The 19,300-nt window shown below is 38.4% G+C and overlaps 1 protein-coding gene across 7 annotated transcripts in view; it reads left to right on the plus strand.

Moving 5' to 3' along the window:
* The window catches only part of CSNK1G1 (casein kinase 1 gamma 1), a 194,006-nt gene that overhangs the window by 92,178 nt on the left and 82,528 nt on the right, over nucleotides 1-19,300 (plus strand). For all 7 annotated transcript variants that reach the window (XR_002344535.1, XR_002344536.1, XR_002344540.1 and 4 more), the window contains exon 3: nucleotides 16,017-16,057. Coding sequence is in view for 4 of the 7 variants with exons in the window: in XM_021093855.1 (XP_020949514.1) it covers nucleotides 16,017-16,057 (41 nt within the window). In the remaining 3 variants the exon portion in view is untranslated. The remainder of the gene's footprint in view (nucleotides 1-16,016; nucleotides 16,058-19,300) is intronic.

Below are 19,300 nucleotides of genomic sequence, written 5' to 3' on the forward strand. Positions count from 1 at the left end.
AAAAATCTGCCGATAGCCCTGTCGGGGTTCCTTTGAATGTTATTTGTTTCTTTTCTCTAGCTGCTTTCAGGATTTTCTCTTTGTCTTTAATTTTGGTCAGTTTGATGTCTTAGGGTGTTCCTCCTTGGCTTTATCTTATATGGTACTCGTTGGGCTTCCTGGATTTGAGTGAGTGGTTCCTTCCCCATGTTAGGGAAGTTTTCGGCTATTATCTTTTGGAATATTTTTTCTGTCCCCTTCTCTCTCTCTTCTCCTTCTGGCACCCCTATAATATCAATGTTGGTGCGTTTAACATTGTCCCAGAGTTCCCTGAGACTCTCTTCATTTGTTTTCCATCTTTTTTCTCTTTTCTGTTCTGCATCCTTTATTTCCACTAATCTGTCCTCCACCTCGCTTATTCGTTCTTCTGACTCTTGTATTCTGCTGTTAGCTGCTTCTAGTGAGGTTTTTATTTCAGTTATTGTATTTTGCATCTCTTCTTGTTGAAGTTTTATATCTCGTATCTCTTTGGTCAGTGTTTCCTATAAGTTAACCATCTTTGCCTCCAGTTTATTTCCAATGTCTTGCATCATCTTCAGCATCAACAGTCTAAAGTCTTTTTCCTGGAGGCTGAGAATCTCCTGATCTCTTAGCCTATTTTCTGGGGTTTTTCCCCTCTCCCTGATCTGAGTTATAGTTCTCTGTCTTTTCATTTTTATAGGTTTTTGGTGTGGTGACCTTTTTACAGGTATTAGAGTGGTAGCCTCTCTTACTTGTGGTGTCTACCCCCCTGTGGCTGAAGTCGGTATGGGGGCTTGCTGTAGGCTTCCTGATGGGAGGGACTGATGCCTGCCCCCTGGTAGGTGGAGCTGATTCTAATCCCTCTGATGGGTGGGGCTTCGTCTCTGGATGGGATTAGAGGCAGCTGTGTGCAGTGAGGGGTCTTTAGGCAGCCTGCTTACTGAGGGGCGGGGCTGTGATCCCACCTGGATTGTTGTTTGCCCTGGGGCTTCTCAGCACTGACTGATGGGTGGGGCCAGGTTTTCCCAAAATGGTCACCGCCAGAGAAAGGCACACTGCTGAATATTCCCGAGAGCTTTGCCCTCATTGTCCTTCCCTCACTAGGCCAAGTTCACCCTTGTTTTCCCAGGCTGTCCTCCATGAACTGCAGTTAATTTGACCCAGATTCCTATGGAGACTTTGTTTTGCCCTGGGACCCAGTGCACATGAAAGTCCATGTGCACCTTTTAAGAATGGGGTCTCCGTTTCCCTAAGTCCGGTGGAACTCCTGCGCACACGCCCCACTTCAATGTCAGGTGCTCCGGGGGTCTTTTTCCCAGTGGTGGAACCGCACGCATGAGAGTTTGATTTGGGGATCGGAACTCTCACTCCTGTAGTGAGTCACTGTGAACCAGTTAGTTTCTAGTCTGTGGGGCTTCCCACCCTGCATGTATGGGGTTGTTTATATCGTGAAGTCACCTCTCCCACTTCTTGATGTGGCCTCCATCTTGTCTTCTGGAGCAGGATGTCTTCTTTAAGGTTTCCAGTCCATTTGAGTGAAGAGTGCTCACCCTTTAGTTGTGAATTTTGTTGTTTTTAGGAGAGAAGTTGTGCTCCAGTCTTTCTATTCTTATTCCGCCATCTTAATCTCCTCCATCCCAATAATCTTTTCTTTAAATATCACTATCTAGTTTCTGTGTTAGACTGACTTTAATCTTTAGGGATTTTCTAGTTAGGAAGGAAAGCATTGGCTAATTAATTAACCATTTTTTATTTCAATTTTGTAAAGCATATATTTTGAAATTTAGAGTAAAATCATAGTGGAGTATATTATAGATACTCTTCCTTATTTTACCCTTATTTTAGTTTTTTTTTGCGGGGCTACCAGGGCAGGGAGGGGTCCATGTCCATGGCATGTGTAGGTTCCTGGGCCAGGGATCAAACCTGCACAGCTGCAGCAGTAACAATCCCAGATCTTTAACCTGCTGTGCCTCAAGGGAACTCTTACTCTTAGCTTTTTTTCAACAAATTTTTATTGAATTTTATTTACAGTGTTGTATTAATTTCTGCTATAGTACCCTTTTTACTCAAATAAGGTACAGTGTAAAGTGACTCTAAAGATGTGAGCAGAGTCTGTTCTAGACTAGCTGTGGGCCATCGTACAGATTTTGGACTTTGTTCTGTAGGTAATAAAAAAAAGAACTTGACCTAGAGATCACAAATTAATTAGAGGAGTTCCCTTCTTGGTGCAGCAGAAACGAATCTGACTGGGAACCAAAAGGTTGCTGGTTTGATCCCTGGCCACGCTCGGTGGGTTAAGAATCCAGCATTACTATGAGCTGTGGTTTAGGTTGCAGATGCAACTCGGATCCTACATTGCTGTGGCTATTGTGTAGGCCAGCAGCTGCAGCTCCTATTTGACCCCCTAGCCTGTGAACTTCCATTTGCCGTGGGTGAGACCCTAAAAAGCAAAAAAATAAAACATAAAAATAAAAATAAATAAATAATATTTGTTTTAATTTTAGTCATGTTAAGACTACACATGGTGTCATTTTTCTTAACAAGCTCCAGTTCCAGCTATCTGCATCAAAGCTGCAGATAGCAAGTAAATCAAAACAACAGCAGCAGGGAGTTAACCATCGTGGCTCATCAGTAGCTAACCCTACTAGTATCCATGAGGACATGGGTTTGATCCCTGGCCTTGCTCAGTGGGTTAAGGATCTGGTGTTGCTGTGAGTTGTGATGTAGGTCTCAGACGTGTCTCAGATACCGAGTTGCTGTGGCTGTGGTGTAGGCCTGTGGCTACAGCTCTGATTAGACCCCTAGCCTGGGAACTTCCATACGCCGTGGGTGTGGCCCTAGAAAAGACAAAAAAAAAAAAAAAGTTAAACATAGGAGTTATCATTTGTTCCAGCAATTCTCCTAGGCACATACCCAAGAGAAATGAAAATGTATATTCACACAAAAATGTATACATTAGTGTTCATAGCAACATTGTTCATAGATAAAAGGTGGAACCAAATCAGATATCCATCACCTGATTAGTAAACAAAATGTAGTATTTGGCCTTGAGTGAAGGAAATGAATCAACGAATAAAGATACATGCTATCAATACATGCTATCCATCAACATTACGCTGAGAGAATCCAGTTAAAAATGACCAGGTATTATGTGATTACATTTATATGATATATCCAGATCAGGAAGTTCCCATCATGGCTCAGTGGAGACAAATCTAACTAGTATCCATGGGGATGTGGGTTCGATCTGTGGCCCCATAGTGGGTTGAAGATCCTGTGTTGCCATGAATTATGGTACAGTTGCAGATGCAGCTCATATCCCAAGTTGCTGTGGCTGTGGTGTAGGCCAGCAGCTGTAGCTCCTGTTTGACCCCTAGCCTGGGAACTTTCATATGGTGCAGGTGCAGCCCTGGAAAAAATAAAAAGAAAGGAAGGAAAGAAGGAAAGAGAGAGAGATGGAAAGAGACAGACAGACAGACCCAGATCAGAGGAATCTATTGATTCACAGGAACTGTTGAGATAGGAAGTAGATTCATGGTGGCTTAAGGACTAGTGTTTGAAGGTGAGAGAGGGACCAGATGACTGGGAATGGAAATATTCTAAAGTTTATTGGTGTGACAATTGCATGATTCTGAGAACATACTAAAACTCAGTGAATTATATACTATAAATGGATAAATTGGGATTTCCCAGGTGGTTCAGGTGGTCCCATGAGGACGTGGGTTCAATCCCTGGCCTCATTCAGTGGGTTAAGGATCCAGTGTTGCTGTGAGCTGTGGTGTAGGTTGAAGATGCAGCTCGGATATGGCATTGCTATGGCTGTGGCGTAGAGCAGTGGCTACAGCTCTGATTAGAACCTCCATATGCTACAGGTATGGCCCTAAAAAGACAAAAAAACAAAAAACAAAAAACAAAAACAAAACAGACTTCCTAATATGATTATGAAACTTCATGTTAGACTTAAGTAGTGTAATCACTTGTGTAGGTTAAGATGATTTTTTTTTTTCCAGTCTTGCAAAAGTACATTTAGAATTAAACTTGGGAAAGTTTTAAGTGTCATCACATTTTGAAATTTTTTTTTTAATGAACTGTTTAGTGATAGAACAGTTATTTCATTTGTGGTCAGTCTTAAGTTATACTTTGTAAATAATGTTTTTGTGTTATTATACATATCTGTTTTCCTGTTTTCATAGTCACGTTAATAACCAAGAGATTTGTTTTTTCCTGTAAGATTTTTAAGGTAATCTTCTAAGGAAATGTGATTTGTGGATACAAATGGTGCTGCTTTGGTGTTTATTCTTATTTCTCATAAGGACAGATTTTTTTTTACTTCGACCATCTGATGGCCATAGGTTAAGAACTTTTCAGTTCCAGCCCCTAAATTAGCAAAAGGTTTACTAAAAAATATTACCTTGAATAAATTCTACACATTAGAGTTTAGCTAAGTCCATTGAATGCTTAAGCTTTCAATTACTTATATTTTGTTTGCAATTAAGTTAGTTTCTTCTTCTTAAGGACAAACCCATTTATTGTGACATGCTTTTTCCAAAGACTGTGTTCTCCCATTACAAATTGGGGGTGACTGTGCTCGAAATGACAATAGTTATCATTGCTGTCAAGGTAGGTCTCAGAATTTTGGGTTGGTCTAAAAAGGATGTCCAAATTGGTGTGGTTTTTTTGTTTTGTTTTTTGGGGTGTTTGTCTTTCTTCTTTCTAGGGCTGAACCCACGGCATATGGAGGTTCCTAGGCTAGGAGTCGAGTCAGAGCTGTAGCTGCTGGCCTACGCCAGAGCCACAGCAACACAGGATCCGAGCCAAGTCTGCAACCTACACCACAGCTCACTGAAACGCCGGATCCTTAACCCACTGAGCGAGGCCAGGGATCGAACCCTCGACCTCATGGTTCCGGGTCCAATTTGTTAACCACTGAGCCATGATGGGAATGCCTCTTTTTTTTAACATCATAAAATTTACCATTTTGACTATTTTTTTTTGTTTGTTTTTTGGCCGCCCTGTGGCATATGGAGTTCCCAGGTCAGGGATCAAATCTCATCCACAGTTGTGACCTGCACCACAACTTTGGCAACACCAGATCTTTAAACCACTGGGCTGGGCCTGGGATCAAACCTGCATCTCAGTGCTCCAGAGATACCAGAGATCCCATTGCATCACAGCATGAACTCCTCCTTGGCTATTGTTAAGTGGGTTCAGTAGGTTTGCTTATGTTCATATTGTCATGAAACAGATCTCTAGATTTTTTTTCATCTTCACCAACTGAAACTCTTATAACGATTAAACAAAATCCCCTTTTCCTGTCCCCACATCGCCTAGTAACCACCATTCTATTTTCTGCTCTATAAATTTGACTACTTTAGATGCCTCATAAAAGTGGAATTATATAGTCTTTGCCTTTTTGTGATTGGCTTATTTCTTTTTGTTATTGTTGTTGAACCTGTGGCATGTAGATGTTCCCAGGCCAGAGATCGAACCCCTGCAACAGTTGCAGCTTGTGCCACAGTTGCCCCAACCTCAGATCCTTACCTTGCTCTGCCATAAGGGAACTTCTATGACTGACTGGCTTATTTCTTTAGCAATTCTTACTGTTCACCAACATTGTAGTACATGACAGAATTTCTTTTTTAAGCTGAATAATATTCTATTGCATGCATATGCCACATTTTGTTTATCCGTCTGATCTTCTTTCATATAGATAGGACTAGTATGAGTGGGAATTACATTGGTAGCCTTTTATTGCTTACCAAGAGATGAGAATTTTGTTGTAGAAGAAGAAATAGCAATTCTGAAATAAGGTGAAACAATGAGGAAAGTTAAACCTGAATAGGGTAACTACCTTTTTTGCCCTAGTTGTCCTTAGTAGTTTATGATATTGGTTCAATTCACACTTACCAAAGACTTCTTTCTGAAGAAGACTGTTTTTTATGTTTCAATATGCTATTCGATGGAATGCAAGGTGGATTTGATAACTTCATTGTCCTTACTCAAAAAGAAGACTTGAACACATTGAGACCTGTATTTTTTGATTAATAACAACATTGTCATGTGATGTAGGAAGACTTGTGTTTTCTTATTGTAGATCACTTTTTTCGAAGCAGGTCACTTCCTCATGTATTGTATTATGGATATACCACATTGTTTATCATCAGATGATGGACTTTTTAGTTATTTATACATATGAATACTCTGACCCAGAAATTCCAAGCTGGGTATGTGCCCAAGAAAGTGCGTCAAGAAATATGTTCAGGAGTTCCTGTCATGGCGCAGTGGTTAACGAATCCGACTAGGAACCATGAGGTTGCGGGTTCGGTCCCTGCCCTTGCTCAGTGAGTTAACGATCCGGCGTTGCCGTGAGCTGTGGTGTAGGTTGCAGACGCGGCTCGGATCCCGCGTTGCTGTGGCTCTGGCGTAGGCCGGTGGCTACAGCTCCGATTCAACCCCTAGCCTGGGAACCTCCATATGCCGCGGGAGCGGCCCAAGAAATAGCAACAACAACAACAACAACAACAACAACAAAAAAGACAAAAAGACAAAAAAAAAAAATATGTTCAAGGAGTTCCCGTTGTAGTGCAGTGGAAATGAATCTGAATAGTATCCATGAGGATTTGGGTTCAATCCCTGGCCTTGCTCACTGGGTTGGGGATCTAGCGTTGTCGTGAGCTGTGGTATAGGTTGCAGTCATGGCTCGGATCCCACGTTGCTGTGGCCGTGGCTGTGGTGTAGGCTGGCAGCTGTATCTTTGATTCAACCCCTAGGCTGGGAACTTCCATATTCTATAAGCATGGCCCTAAAAAAAAAAAAGATGAGAAATAGGTTCAAGAATATTGAAACAGAACATCTGAATCATTGTGCAGACTAATAAACAGAGAGAGAACTACCCCCTCATTTAAAAAAGAGAAGAAAAGCATCATCTATGAAAACATGCAACAAAATGGATGAATCTCAAACATAATGTTGAGCATAAGAAGCCAGACACAAAGGACTAGTTATTGTATAATTCCGTTGATAGATATTCAAAATATGCAAAACTAATTTGTGGTTGCAGTCAGAACAGATAACTTTGGGTAGTGGTAGATGAAAATTATTGTTTGGGAATGACACAAGAAAGCCTACCTACTGGAGTGCTGAAAATATTCTCTCCCTGGATAGTTACATAGGTATTATGTGTGTTGATATGTAAAAATTCACTGAACTGTACATTATTTAACATTTGTACACTTTACTTCATATAAATTATACCTCAATAAAAGTGAAAAATAAATGTAAAAAAATTGAGGGGATATTTGTACAGAGATTAAAATTTGGTTTTAAATGTTAGCAGTATGTGTCAGTGACCCTCCCACAGCTTTCCACTGTTTCTCAGAAGGAGCTGCTTCACAATCACTGGCTCTAAACAAAGCTGAAAACTTATGTACCAGACTCTCAGAAATTGTCCAAATAATTAGCAATAAAGCACACTTTAAAGAAAATGAGTAAGTTAACACTGCTCTTTTTAATATAATTAATTCCCCTTCCTTATAATTAGAATGAAATCAGGGAGTTCCTCTTGTGGCTCAGCCTGTCAAGGACCCGACATATTGTCTGTGAGGATGCAGGTTCAACTCTTTGCCTCGCTCAGTGGATGAAGTGTCTAGCATTGCTGCAAACTGCAGCATAGGTGGCAGATGTGGCCAGATCTAGTGTTGCTGTGACTGAGATGAAGTCCACCAGCTGCAGCTCTGGTTCAGCCCCTAGCCCAGGAAATTCCATATGCCGCAGGTGTAGCCCAAAAAATAAAAAAAAAGAGAGAAAGAAATTAATGTAGGTGTATCACTGGGATTTGTGAAGAATTCAGATACTGTGACTTCTCCAGTGTGTATGTTAGTTAAGTGTCTAATTTTACATTTTACTCTTCTACAGTGTTGTTAATATCTGTATTTTCTCTTACATTATCATCTAGAATGGAAGTCTGTATTCTTCTTGGCAGGAAAATATTAATAAAATACTAGGAGTTTCTGTCGTGGTACAGTGGAAACGAATCCGACTAGGAACCATGAGGTTTCGGGCTCAATCCCTGGCCTCACTCAGTGGATTAAGGATCCAGTGTTTTGGTGAGCTGTGGTGTAGTTTGCAGACATGGCTCGGATCTGGCATTGCTGTGGCGTAGGCCGGTGGTACAAGTTTGATTAGAGAACCTGCATATGCCGCAGGCGTGGCCCTAAAAAGACAAAAAATAAAATAAAATAAAATCCTGGATAATTTTTGCCTAATGATCAGGTTCAAGTAATTGATAATCCGTGGCTTTAATTCTTCTAGAATCATTTGCTTTACCTTTTCATAATTGTGTTTTTTCATAATTATGTTTTTTTTACTTTTTTTGTGGCATATGAAAGTTCTCAGGCCAGGGGTTGAGTCAGAGCTGCAACTACTGTCTATGCCACAGCCACAGCAATACCAGATCTGAGCCACATCTGAAACCTGCACCCTAGCTCAGGCAGTGCCAGATCCTCAACCCACTGAATGAGGCCAAGAATCAATCCTCCATCCTCATGGACATTAGTCAGTTTCTTAACCTACTGAGCCACTACAGGAATTCCTTTCCACTTTTTTTTTTTTTTTTTTTTTCCCCCGGCCATGCCCATAGCATGTAGAAGTTCCCAGGCCAAGGATCAAACCCATGCCAAGAAGCGAACTAAGCCGCTGCAGTGACAACACTGGATCCTTAATCCACTATGCCACAAGGGAACTGCACACCTTTTATTTTTCAAGGGACCATTTGGACTTCTTTCTTATTCCTGAGTGGCTGAAATGTCTCACTGTTTACTATAACCTCAATATCCACAAGTCTCCATTTGATCTGTTAATTTTTCACATTTATATTGCAAGTCTTCAAACAGCAAGTGTTCTAAAGAGTACTTTAGGAGTTCCCATCATGGCACAGTCGGTAACGAATCCGACTAGGAACCATGAAGTTGCAGGTTCGGTCCCTGGCCTCGCTCGGTGGGTTAAGGATCTGGCATTGTTGTGAGCTGTGGTGTAGGTCGCAGAGGAGGCTCAGATCTGGCGTTGCTGTGGCTGTGATATAGGCCAGCAGCTACAGCTTCCATTCCACCCCTAGCCCGGGAACCTCCATATGCCGAGGGAAGCGGCCCTAGAAAAGGAAAAAAGACAAAAGAAAAAAAAAGAATACTTTAAATCTACTAGAGATGCATAATAAAATATTTACTGATGAAATAATATAACATCTGGGATTTGCTTCAAAGTCATTTAGTCATTGAAATTGGGTGAGGTTTCGTGGGGAGAGTCATTATATAACTTTGAGATTTTGCATGATAAAATTTAAAAAATTAAAGTACTTCATTAATTTTCTGCTGTAGAGTATCTTGCTTTCTGGAGTGATTCATTCCAGTTTTTTTTTTTTTTTTCCTCATTACTATAATGTAGAGAGCTTTACACATTTGCTTAATTAGTTAAGCCTAGCCTCTGTAAGTCCTTCATAGGCTCTCTCTTGAAATGGATGCAGTACAGGTCCTTCTTTGACCCTGCTTATCAATGACATCGCCCATTCTCTTTTACGTCACTCTGCTCAGCCTCACTCCAGACTTTAAGCTTCTAGAAAAATCCTTGTTTTTCTTACTAATAAATTGAGCAGAATAGAACATGAATAAAAGAGAATATCATGTTCAATCATTTAACAAGGTCATAAGAGCAAGTTCAGTCACTGACCTAAACTTTTTATCTCAAATGAAATAAACAAACTGCTTTTCGGAAAGTTTTTGTTAATGGGCTTTTATTTTTTGACCATGATGCACACTAAAAAATAAATATTATATCGTGTTCCAGTTTATACATAGTTTAGTATTTGTGTATCTGAGCAAGAGTTTCATGAAATAATGTCCTTCACTAAGTGAGATATACTGTATTTTGAATTTCATACTATTTTTCTTTAAGAATGTATTGGTCAGGATCTATCGAATTTATTTTATACTCTACTAATTTAACATTGTCTAAAACAGACATGTCTTAGCATATAAATAGTAAACATGCTCTATACCATTACCAGTGATGTTAAACAAGATTTAATAACATTTTTTGTAATAAACTACTTGCTGGTATTGCTAAGTAATCCCTTCAAAAAAACTTAGCACTAGAAGCAATTATTGTTGCTGTTAACTGCTAGCCATTTGGGAAATGTTTCTGCGTGGTATACTGATATACTAATAGAATTAAGTTAGTAAAATGAAAAAGACCTCTGACTTTTTTCTCTAAAGTTGTAATGTTTATTATATTTTTATCCCTGATCATGCTGCCTGGGTAAGTTGCTGTCTGGGTGGGGGAGGCAGTAGGCCAGCTTGTTTGCCTTAAATAGACATGGTAACCAAACTGTGTTACATAAAAGTATTTTCTTGTTTTAACTACTAATTGCTTCAAATTCATTTGGCTGGACTTTTTTTTGTTTGTTTGTTTGTTTTGTTTTTTTAAACAAGTTCTACCTAGTAATTTATAAAGGTACTTTGGGCATGAAACTGACATCTGGCAATCTAACTAAACTGGGAACTTGAGGTTTGTATCGTTCCTTTATCAGTGTGACTGAGAACTGAGACCTGCTGGTTCTTTGAAATAAAGCTGTGTCTGATGAAGCTTATGGTAAATGTTGCCTCTCTAGGCAACCTACTGAAACAGGAAGTTTTCATGTAGTGGGTTTTATGGGTAGCTTCACATCTAGGACTGCTGCTTCAAAAGGGTCAAGTTTAGATTGTAAAGCTCCCCAAACTACTCTGTAATGCAGTTTCTTTTACATTAACAATAAAAGAACCCATAGCCAGGAAGTGACCTTGGGAAGCATTGTAGATTTTGTGCAACAAAGACTAAAAGCTTTAAGTGCATGGTATTGTGCCATTTCATCAATGGTATTTTTCTGTTTGTTAAACTGTCTGCCTTTCTCATAGTTATTGATATGTCATTCATATATATATATATATATATATAAATTGTTTTAAGCTGAAGTAGGCGTCCATTTTAAATGAGCAGGATTTATCTTTGTAATTAAATTCTTCCAGAGCAAAATATTTGTTTACCACTGAGAATAGTGGCTGAATGATTGTCCAGCCTTCCACCTGGCTGCGTTTTGTGTTGACCTCTTCAATAATAAAGGAATTCTTTTGAGTGATGCATAGCTCAGGAGGATTATCTGGTTTTAGGAATAAGGATAATTGCTTTGTAAGAGAGTGACCTGTGTTCACTTTATTTATTTAATTTTTTTTAAGTAAACAGAAAGTAAGCAAACACAAGCAAGCAAACACTAGCATTCTTTGACATATTAGCCATCATATTTGGTGTACTTAGGTTGTCGTTTATTATACTTCTTTAATATAAATAAGAAAATTGAATCTGAGAGGTGTTTGTTTTTTGTTTTTTTTGGCTCTTTTAGAGCTGTACCCACAGCGTATGGAAGTTCCCAGGCTATGGGTCAAATCAGAGCTACAGCTGCCAGCCTATGCCACAACCACAGTAACTCAGAATCTGAGCTGCATCTGTGACCTATACCACAGCTCGCAGCAACACTGGATCCTTAACCCACTGAGTGAGGCCAGGGATCGAACCTGCATCCTCATGGATCCTAGTTGAGTTTGTTAACCGCTGAGCCACGAAGGGAACTCCCTGAGAGGCTTTTTAACTTGTGTTCTGCTTTTACGTTTAGTGAGAACTTGAGGAATACATCATGGTAGAGTGGAAAGATCATTGCCTATTCTCCTGATCTTCTTTCTGTTTTCCTGTAATTAAGAGCATCATTTTGGGAGTTCCTGTCGTGGCTCAGTGGAAACAAATCTGACTAGCATCCATGGAGATGGAGGTTTGATCCCTGGCCTCACTCAGTGGGTTAAGGATCCAGAATTGCTGTGAGCTGTGGTGTGGGTCACAGATGCTGCTTGGATCCCACATTGCTGGGGCTGTGATGTAGGCCAGTGGCTACAGCTCTGATTGGACTCCTATCCTGGGAACCTCCATATGTCGTGTGTGCGGCCCTAAAATAAAGACAAAAAAAAAAAAAAAAAAGAGCATCATCTTTAGTCCTTATTTTTTCTTTTTCCCTCGAATTTATATGTAATGCAAAGAATGTTAGTTTTTTCTTCTAAATGCTGATTCTAAGTCCTTTTTTTAAAGTTATCTTCCAGGAATTTTTATATTATCTGCAATAATAATAGAGGTTATAAAAACTAGATTTATCTAGCACTTCTCAAAGTGCTGAACACTTCTATTCATTTTCTTTGTAGATATTCTCCTCTTTTTTATACACTGGGTCCAGATTAATATTTTTAAAATAAAACTTTTACCTTTATACTTTTAGCACAATTTTGGTGACTTCACAGCATGCTGAATAATAAAGTCAAAACTCATATTTGCATTTAGGATTATCCATAATCTGATTCTAAACTAGGTTTTTGTTTTAATTGCCCTAGAACTTTCTCCCTATAACCTTTTCTGTATATCAAGTCAGTTTGATTTACTTTAGCAAGCAACTGTTACCTACAATGTATCAGTTACTATGTTGTTAAGGATAAAAAAATGAGTTGAACATTCTTGTCCTTAAGAAATTCACTGCATAGTGGAGGTAAAAAGATGTATGCGTAGCTAATTATAACATATGTGGAAGTTTATAGAACTGGGTGCTGCCTCTGTTTTATAAAGTATATTTAGAAAAGGATTTTTTTTTTTTTAAGGCATAAAAGCCGCAGGAGCCAAAAAGTGGGAGAAAAGATAAAAACAGATGAGAAAACTTAGCAGAATTTTGGAAGTTGGAAAGCAGTTAAATAGTAACTGATGTAGCAATCCACAGAATGCTGAATGATGAAGAGTAGGCCACTTTGTAATATAAAATACACCAGATAAATTGGAGACACTAGGAACTTCAGAAAATTGGGTTTCAGAAGGAGCTAAAAATAGGAAGATTATTTGCAAGTCTTTATATGAAACAGTTGCATCGCTAAATCCCCTCCTTCCCTGGTATTATTACCTGGCAGCTACCCTTTCCCACCTTCACAGGAGATAGATAGAAGGGTCACACTGTTGAAAGTAAACTGAACTGTGAAAACTGGGCTGCCTAGCTGATCACAGGGAAAATGAGGAAAAGTTTACCCGCCTGGTTGATGAGGCCACCTAGCTCTGGGAGAAGCAGATCCATAAGTTCCTGGGATTTCTTTGAACTCTTGCATTTTGTTTTTCAAAAGAAATCTGTGCACAATTTCTGTAATATAGCCAGCTTGTTTTCCTATTTAAAAAGTTTTAGGTCATAATAACAGTGTTTATACAGTGCCAGGAAGGGCTTTACTGAAAAATCTTTATGCAATGTCATATCCGGTATGGAAGAAGTCTGTGGCCAAGTTAGAATTTTAATCAGCCTAGGAGTTAGCTGTTACTACCTCATCTATTCCTCTCCTAGTTATTAGTATCCTTTTCACAATTTTATCAAATATGTTTTTAGTGGGAGCATTAGGCAGAAATACAAATTAACTTTTAGAAGATTAATGCAGTTCATATAGAGAAAAAATTAACTATTTTCTACATTTTTTCCTTTAAAAAGAAGTTACTCCTCTTACAGTGGCTTCTCAGATGTCAGTCTGGCAACCTGTGAGTCCTCTTTATTAATGTTATTTGCAGACAAATGTTATTCCTAAATTAGTGTACTCTTCTCTACATAAAGGTAAACTGATAACAGTATTAAAAGCATAATGGTGTAGTTAGCATGGGGCCATCTCTTGTTAAAAATAACAGATGTTATAGGAGTTCCCGTTGTGGTGCAGTGGAAACAAATCCGATGAGTATCCATGAGGATGCGGATTTGATCCCTGACCTTAATTAGTGGGTAAGGAATTCAGCATTGCCATGAGCTGTGGTATAGGTTGCAGACGAGGCATGGATCCTGTATTGCCATGGCTGTGGAATAGGCTGGCAGCTGCAGCTCTGATTAAATCCCTAGCCTGGGAACTTCCACATGCCATGGGTACGGCCCTAAAAAAAAAACCCACCAAAAAACCTGAATATTACAAATAGTCTTTTGTTCCCAAAATACAGTGTTTTTTTTAATAATAGAAACAAGCTATTATTATATAAAAATCAGAAACAATTATTTTAATGCTTTAATGTACATTTTTCTATATTGTTTTCCATTTATATTTAGCTATGTACATATGTATATATGTGTATATATATTTATATATAACATTTACCTCTTTGTAGTATTTAAAAACTAGTCATATGATACACACCTTTAACTTTTAATCAGTGAAGGTTTGGGTGTCTGAAATGTGCAGAAAATGGTCTTAAGCACCATAGGGCATTGACAGAACCATTAAATAAAATCACTACTCTCAAGGTATTTATAGTCTAGCTGATTAAGAAGGACAAATATATAAGAAGCAATGTGAAATCCAGTGCAATTGCTGACCTATATGTTATGTACTAAGTACTCACAAGGAATTAAAATTAGCTTTAAGAATCAGTGGAGAAGTTCCCATTGTGGTGCAGTGGAAATGAACCCAACTAATACCCATGAGGATGAGTTTGCTCCCTGGCCTCACTCAGTGGGTCAGGGATACAGTGTTGCTGTGAGCTGAGGTGTAGGTCACAGACAGGGCTCAGATTTTGTGTTGCTGTGGCTGTGGTGTAGGCTAGCAGCTGTAGCTCTGATTGCACCCCTAGCCTGGGAACTTCATATACCACATGTGCAGCCCTTAAAAAAAAAAAAAAAAAAATCAATGGAGTTGGGTAGGTGATAGTTGCTAAGTGCCCAGCAGGTAGCATAGGCTCACTAAGTGATGGCTGTTGCTCTTATACTCACTCTAAGTTCTTACTCTAGATGTCTAAGATAGGAGAATATTGATTCCATTTCTCTAAATAGAGAAGTTGAGAGGAAGAGAAGTTATAATTCTAGGGAGAACTTTGAGATGTTTAAGTGTTGTCCCCAGTGAACTGTTTTCTGCACATAGTTAAAGATATAGAGCTAGAGATCTGGTGAAAAGTCAAAACAGCTTTGAAAATTGTCCACTTACAGATAGTGAGTTTTCCAAAAGGAGAGTAGGGCAGTAATTGGTTTTATTTCATATTGTCTTTTATGCCAACTAAAGTTGACAACTGAATACCATGACAGAAAATATAAAAGGCTTATTTGTCAATGAATTAGAAAAATGAGGGTCTGTGTTTATTGTACCAAGAGTTAAAATTTATTTTTGAAATTCTGACATTTCTTCATCTTGGGTTGCCTTATAGCTTAATAGCTGCTAAATGTTAAATAACAAAATGTATGTATGGGAGTTCCGGTCATGGCTCAGTGGTTAATGAATCTGACTAGGAACCATGAGGTTGCAGGTTCGATCCCTGGCCGAGCTCAGTGGGTTAAGGATCCGGCATTGCTGTGAGCTGTGGTGTAGGCCGGCAGCTATGGCTCCGATTAGACCCCTAGCCTAGGAACCTCTGTATGCCACGGGTGAGGCCCTAGAAAAAAGACCCAAAAAAGATGACAAAAAAAAGTGCGTACGACAGAGAAAAAGATTTTTTTTTTAAACTTTTTATCATAGTTGATTTACAGTGTTCTGTCAATTTCTGCTGTATAGCAAAGTGACCCAGTTGTACGTATGTATACATTCTTTTTCTCATATTATCTTCCACCATGTTCCATCACATGTGATTGGATATAGTTCCCTGTGTTATACAGCAGGACTTCACTGCTTATCCACTCCAAATGCAGTAGTTTGAATCTACTAACCCCAAACTCCCAGTTGAGATTTGTTTTCTTTAAAATAAAGGATTCTTATGTCTAACTTAAATTTCCAAATTCTCAAGATGTTTTTACTTTTGTCTTGCTGGACCTCATCTCTATTTAGCTTTTCACTTACAAGTCATGTTTCATATATGTGAACAGCATTGGGAATGTGACCTTTCTCATGACCCTGAAAGCTAAGATTTTACTTCTCATTTCCCAGAATAAATGTCACTAAAACATATACATTCTGCTTTTCCCCTAGGTAAAAATCTCTACACCAATGAATATGTAGCTATCAAACTGGTGAGTAGAATCTGTATTTGTGGTACTTATGTTTTAGTGCTCTCACCCTTCACATATTTTTTTACAGGAGGTAATTGTAAGCATTCACAAATCAAAAAATACTGATTTTTTTTTTTCCCTCGCATATGATCCCACAGAGTCATTTCCTTTAAAATATATATAGTGTTAAATGATCAATCACTGTACACTGTGTAACACCATAGATTATATACTGTATAGTGTTAGCAATGATAAATCAAAAAATAGTTAATAAAAAAATAGCTGGAAAGAAAAAAGACTAGAGATTTCTGTGAACTTTGTACCTTTCACAGCCCTATTATCTTCTATGATTTTCTTCTTGAATATGACTGATCCATTTAAAAATGTAAGGTATTTATTAATGTACTTAGTAGTAGAGAACTAAATCTGAGTATCTAATCATTACAACTAAAAAACACATCATGTAGTCAGATTTGAAGGAAAGAGTTCAATTGGTTTTGTCAGTGTTAATCTTATGAATAACTAACCTAGTCATTGAGAATAACATCCTATTAAAAAAAGAATAATTCCATTATCTTTGGGGATTAATAACTTTGGAGGAAACAATTCTTTATCTTATATTTAAGGTTGATACAAAACCATTTTTTAGCCACATGAAATGGATCACATGACTAGTTTCTATGAAACTATAAATGTTATCATCCCAATGCATTTCCCAGGTAAATGTAGTTTTGGGCTTTATTACTTGGAAGGCAGAGGAGTTAATAGTTGAAGGAAGTATCTGGTGATAATTGCTGTTCTTTTTTAATGAACTGCACCTACTACATCCACACCTGCTTTGTGGTCAGTCTTTTCCTCCTATTAAGTTTGTCTCTGTAGGAGTTAAGAGTTGTTTTATGAAGAACTGACAGGCGTCAGATTAGTTTGTCAACAAAGGAGTAGACCAGGAGCAGGTCTTAGAGAAGGTAGCTGCTAGTGAACCAAGTGTTTTCTTTTGTTTGTTGACTTGAAACTCTTGCTGGAGAAATGGGAGCAGGAAGAGAGGTGTAACAATGCAGACTAACCTTCTTCCAGATTGAATATCAAAGCATTACCTGTGTATTTTTATTTGTAAGAATTTAATTATTCTGTAAAAGTATTCTCTAGTTTATCTGCATTTTAATTTTTTTGTTTTTATTATATTGGTAGTTGGAATAATTTTGATTCTTTGAAACTAGTAGTAGGAAGAATCAGCACGTTAAACACTTCAAAATGTTGCCTCAATACTGGATATTTGTAATTGTTCCTTCATTTGTCAAGACTTCTGAGTTGTTATGTTAGGGGCAGTTCTTTCTATCTAGATTCTCCTTCCAGGTTTATACTAGTTGACCTATTTAGATAAGCGTGCTTAACTTCTTCTTCTTCTTGCTTTTTAGGGTGGCCCTTTCAGCATATGAAAGTTCCCAGGCTAGGGGTTGAATCAGAACTGTAGCTGATGGCCTACACCACAGCCACAGCAACACCAGATCCAAGTCACAACTGCAACCTACACTACAGCTCTTAGCAATGCCAGATCCTTAACCCGCTGAGAAAAGCCAGGGATCGAACCCACGTCCTCATGGATACTAGTCAGGTTCATTACCAATGAGCCACAACAGGAACTCCAGCATAACATATTGTTAACATGACTTAGGTTGCATTTCACGTATATTTTGTTAAAGTTTTATTCTTTGAATGGCCAAGAGTTAAAGCTAACTAGACTTCATGTCATCTATAAGGTGCATCTCAGTACCTCATTTCTCTTTCAAATAAATTTTAAATAAAGGCTCTTTAGAGAATAACGGTGTTGTCTGCAGGCCTCGTCTTCTTGCTGTGGGTCTGTATTCTCTGTGGGAGACATAATGGCAGTAATTGAGCTCTTTTCATTTAATAGCAAAATTTGCCTTAAGCGTTATGGTCCTACAAGGTATCGGTCTGCTTTCAGTTTAGGATTTCGGGCAGGCATTTCTGTTTCAGAATAACTGTGATTCTGGCAAATAGCCAGCCCTCTATGGAAAAGTAATCAGCATCTGGCCCAGAAATACAAGGAAGCACTGCTGATAGTGTTTCATTTCTACTTTGTTTGGATCTTCATTGTGGGTTCTTGGATTGCTAGGAACATTTTCTTAAAAATTAGATACAATGTAAACAATTGATTATAATGAACCCCTGCTTTACCCCATCACCCAACAGTTTTGAGGTTCTTTCTCTCTTTTTGGCGGCACCCAGGGCATGCAGAAGTTCCTGGGTGAGGAGTCGCACCTGTGCCACTGCAGTGACTTGAGTCACAGCAGAGACAAGACCGGATCTTTAAGCACTAGGTCACCAGGAAACTCCTCTGGGGCTGTTTTTAACAGAGCTTTTCTACCAGTTGTTAAAAAAGCTTTCTCTTCATGCTGCTAATCCTACTTCCTTTCACAGTGTGGTTAGACTGTTTGCAGTGTCCTTTGTTCATGGTGCTTTCTGAGGAGCACTTGAAGCTCCAGTTGGCTAAGTAGACCACAACTGTGTACTGAAGGGGTTGGCTACAGGACGTAAGTCCTTCCATTTATGATGAAACCTTCTCATGTCTGAATATATGTGGGTGGGTATACCCACATTCAGCCCTATAGCTCTAAAGAGTTTTTGCTTTTTTTAATTTGTTAACTTATTGACCAAAGATCAGATTGAATATTTACTATTAATATTTCCAATATAAAGTTTTAGAGTATTACGTTTGAAAAAGGATCTGTGTTTTTTAAAAAATTCATTGGCTTCTGTGGTTTATCAGAATCCAGTACAGTTTATCCAGAAAGAACACTCCTCTTTCTAGTGTTTACATCAACCTCTGGTTCCATTTCACTTTGTCATCACTGTTTCTTTTGATTTCTTGTGAATTATTAGTGATTTTTGCTAAAAGACAAATTCTATAATTTGCTGCTTTGATGGTGATATATTAGAAGATCTAAAACAAAATAGAAACTCTATCTGAATAAATGAATTAGGAAGTGACTCTACAATATAATTAGTCTTATGTACATTTTTTTGGTCTGTAAGAGTCTTGAAGAACTTGAAGTCCAACTCTGATGATTGTTGATTTTGCAGTCAAAGAAGGTTATGGGTTCTTTTATAGAGCTCCTTAGGGATTTGAAGTATTTCAGTCTACCTGAATTGATTTAAATAAAACCTTCCTAGAAGCAAAGGGACATACGAGATAGTTTCAAGGAAAGCTGCAAATTCTGTGATTATGGATTTATATCTTAGGAA

The sequence above is a fragment of the Sus scrofa genome, chromosome 1, assembly GCF_000003025.6.
Source record: "Sus scrofa isolate TJ Tabasco breed Duroc chromosome 1, Sscrofa11.1, whole genome shotgun sequence".
Taxonomy (NCBI): Eukaryota; Metazoa; Chordata; class Mammalia; order Artiodactyla; family Suidae; genus Sus; species Sus scrofa.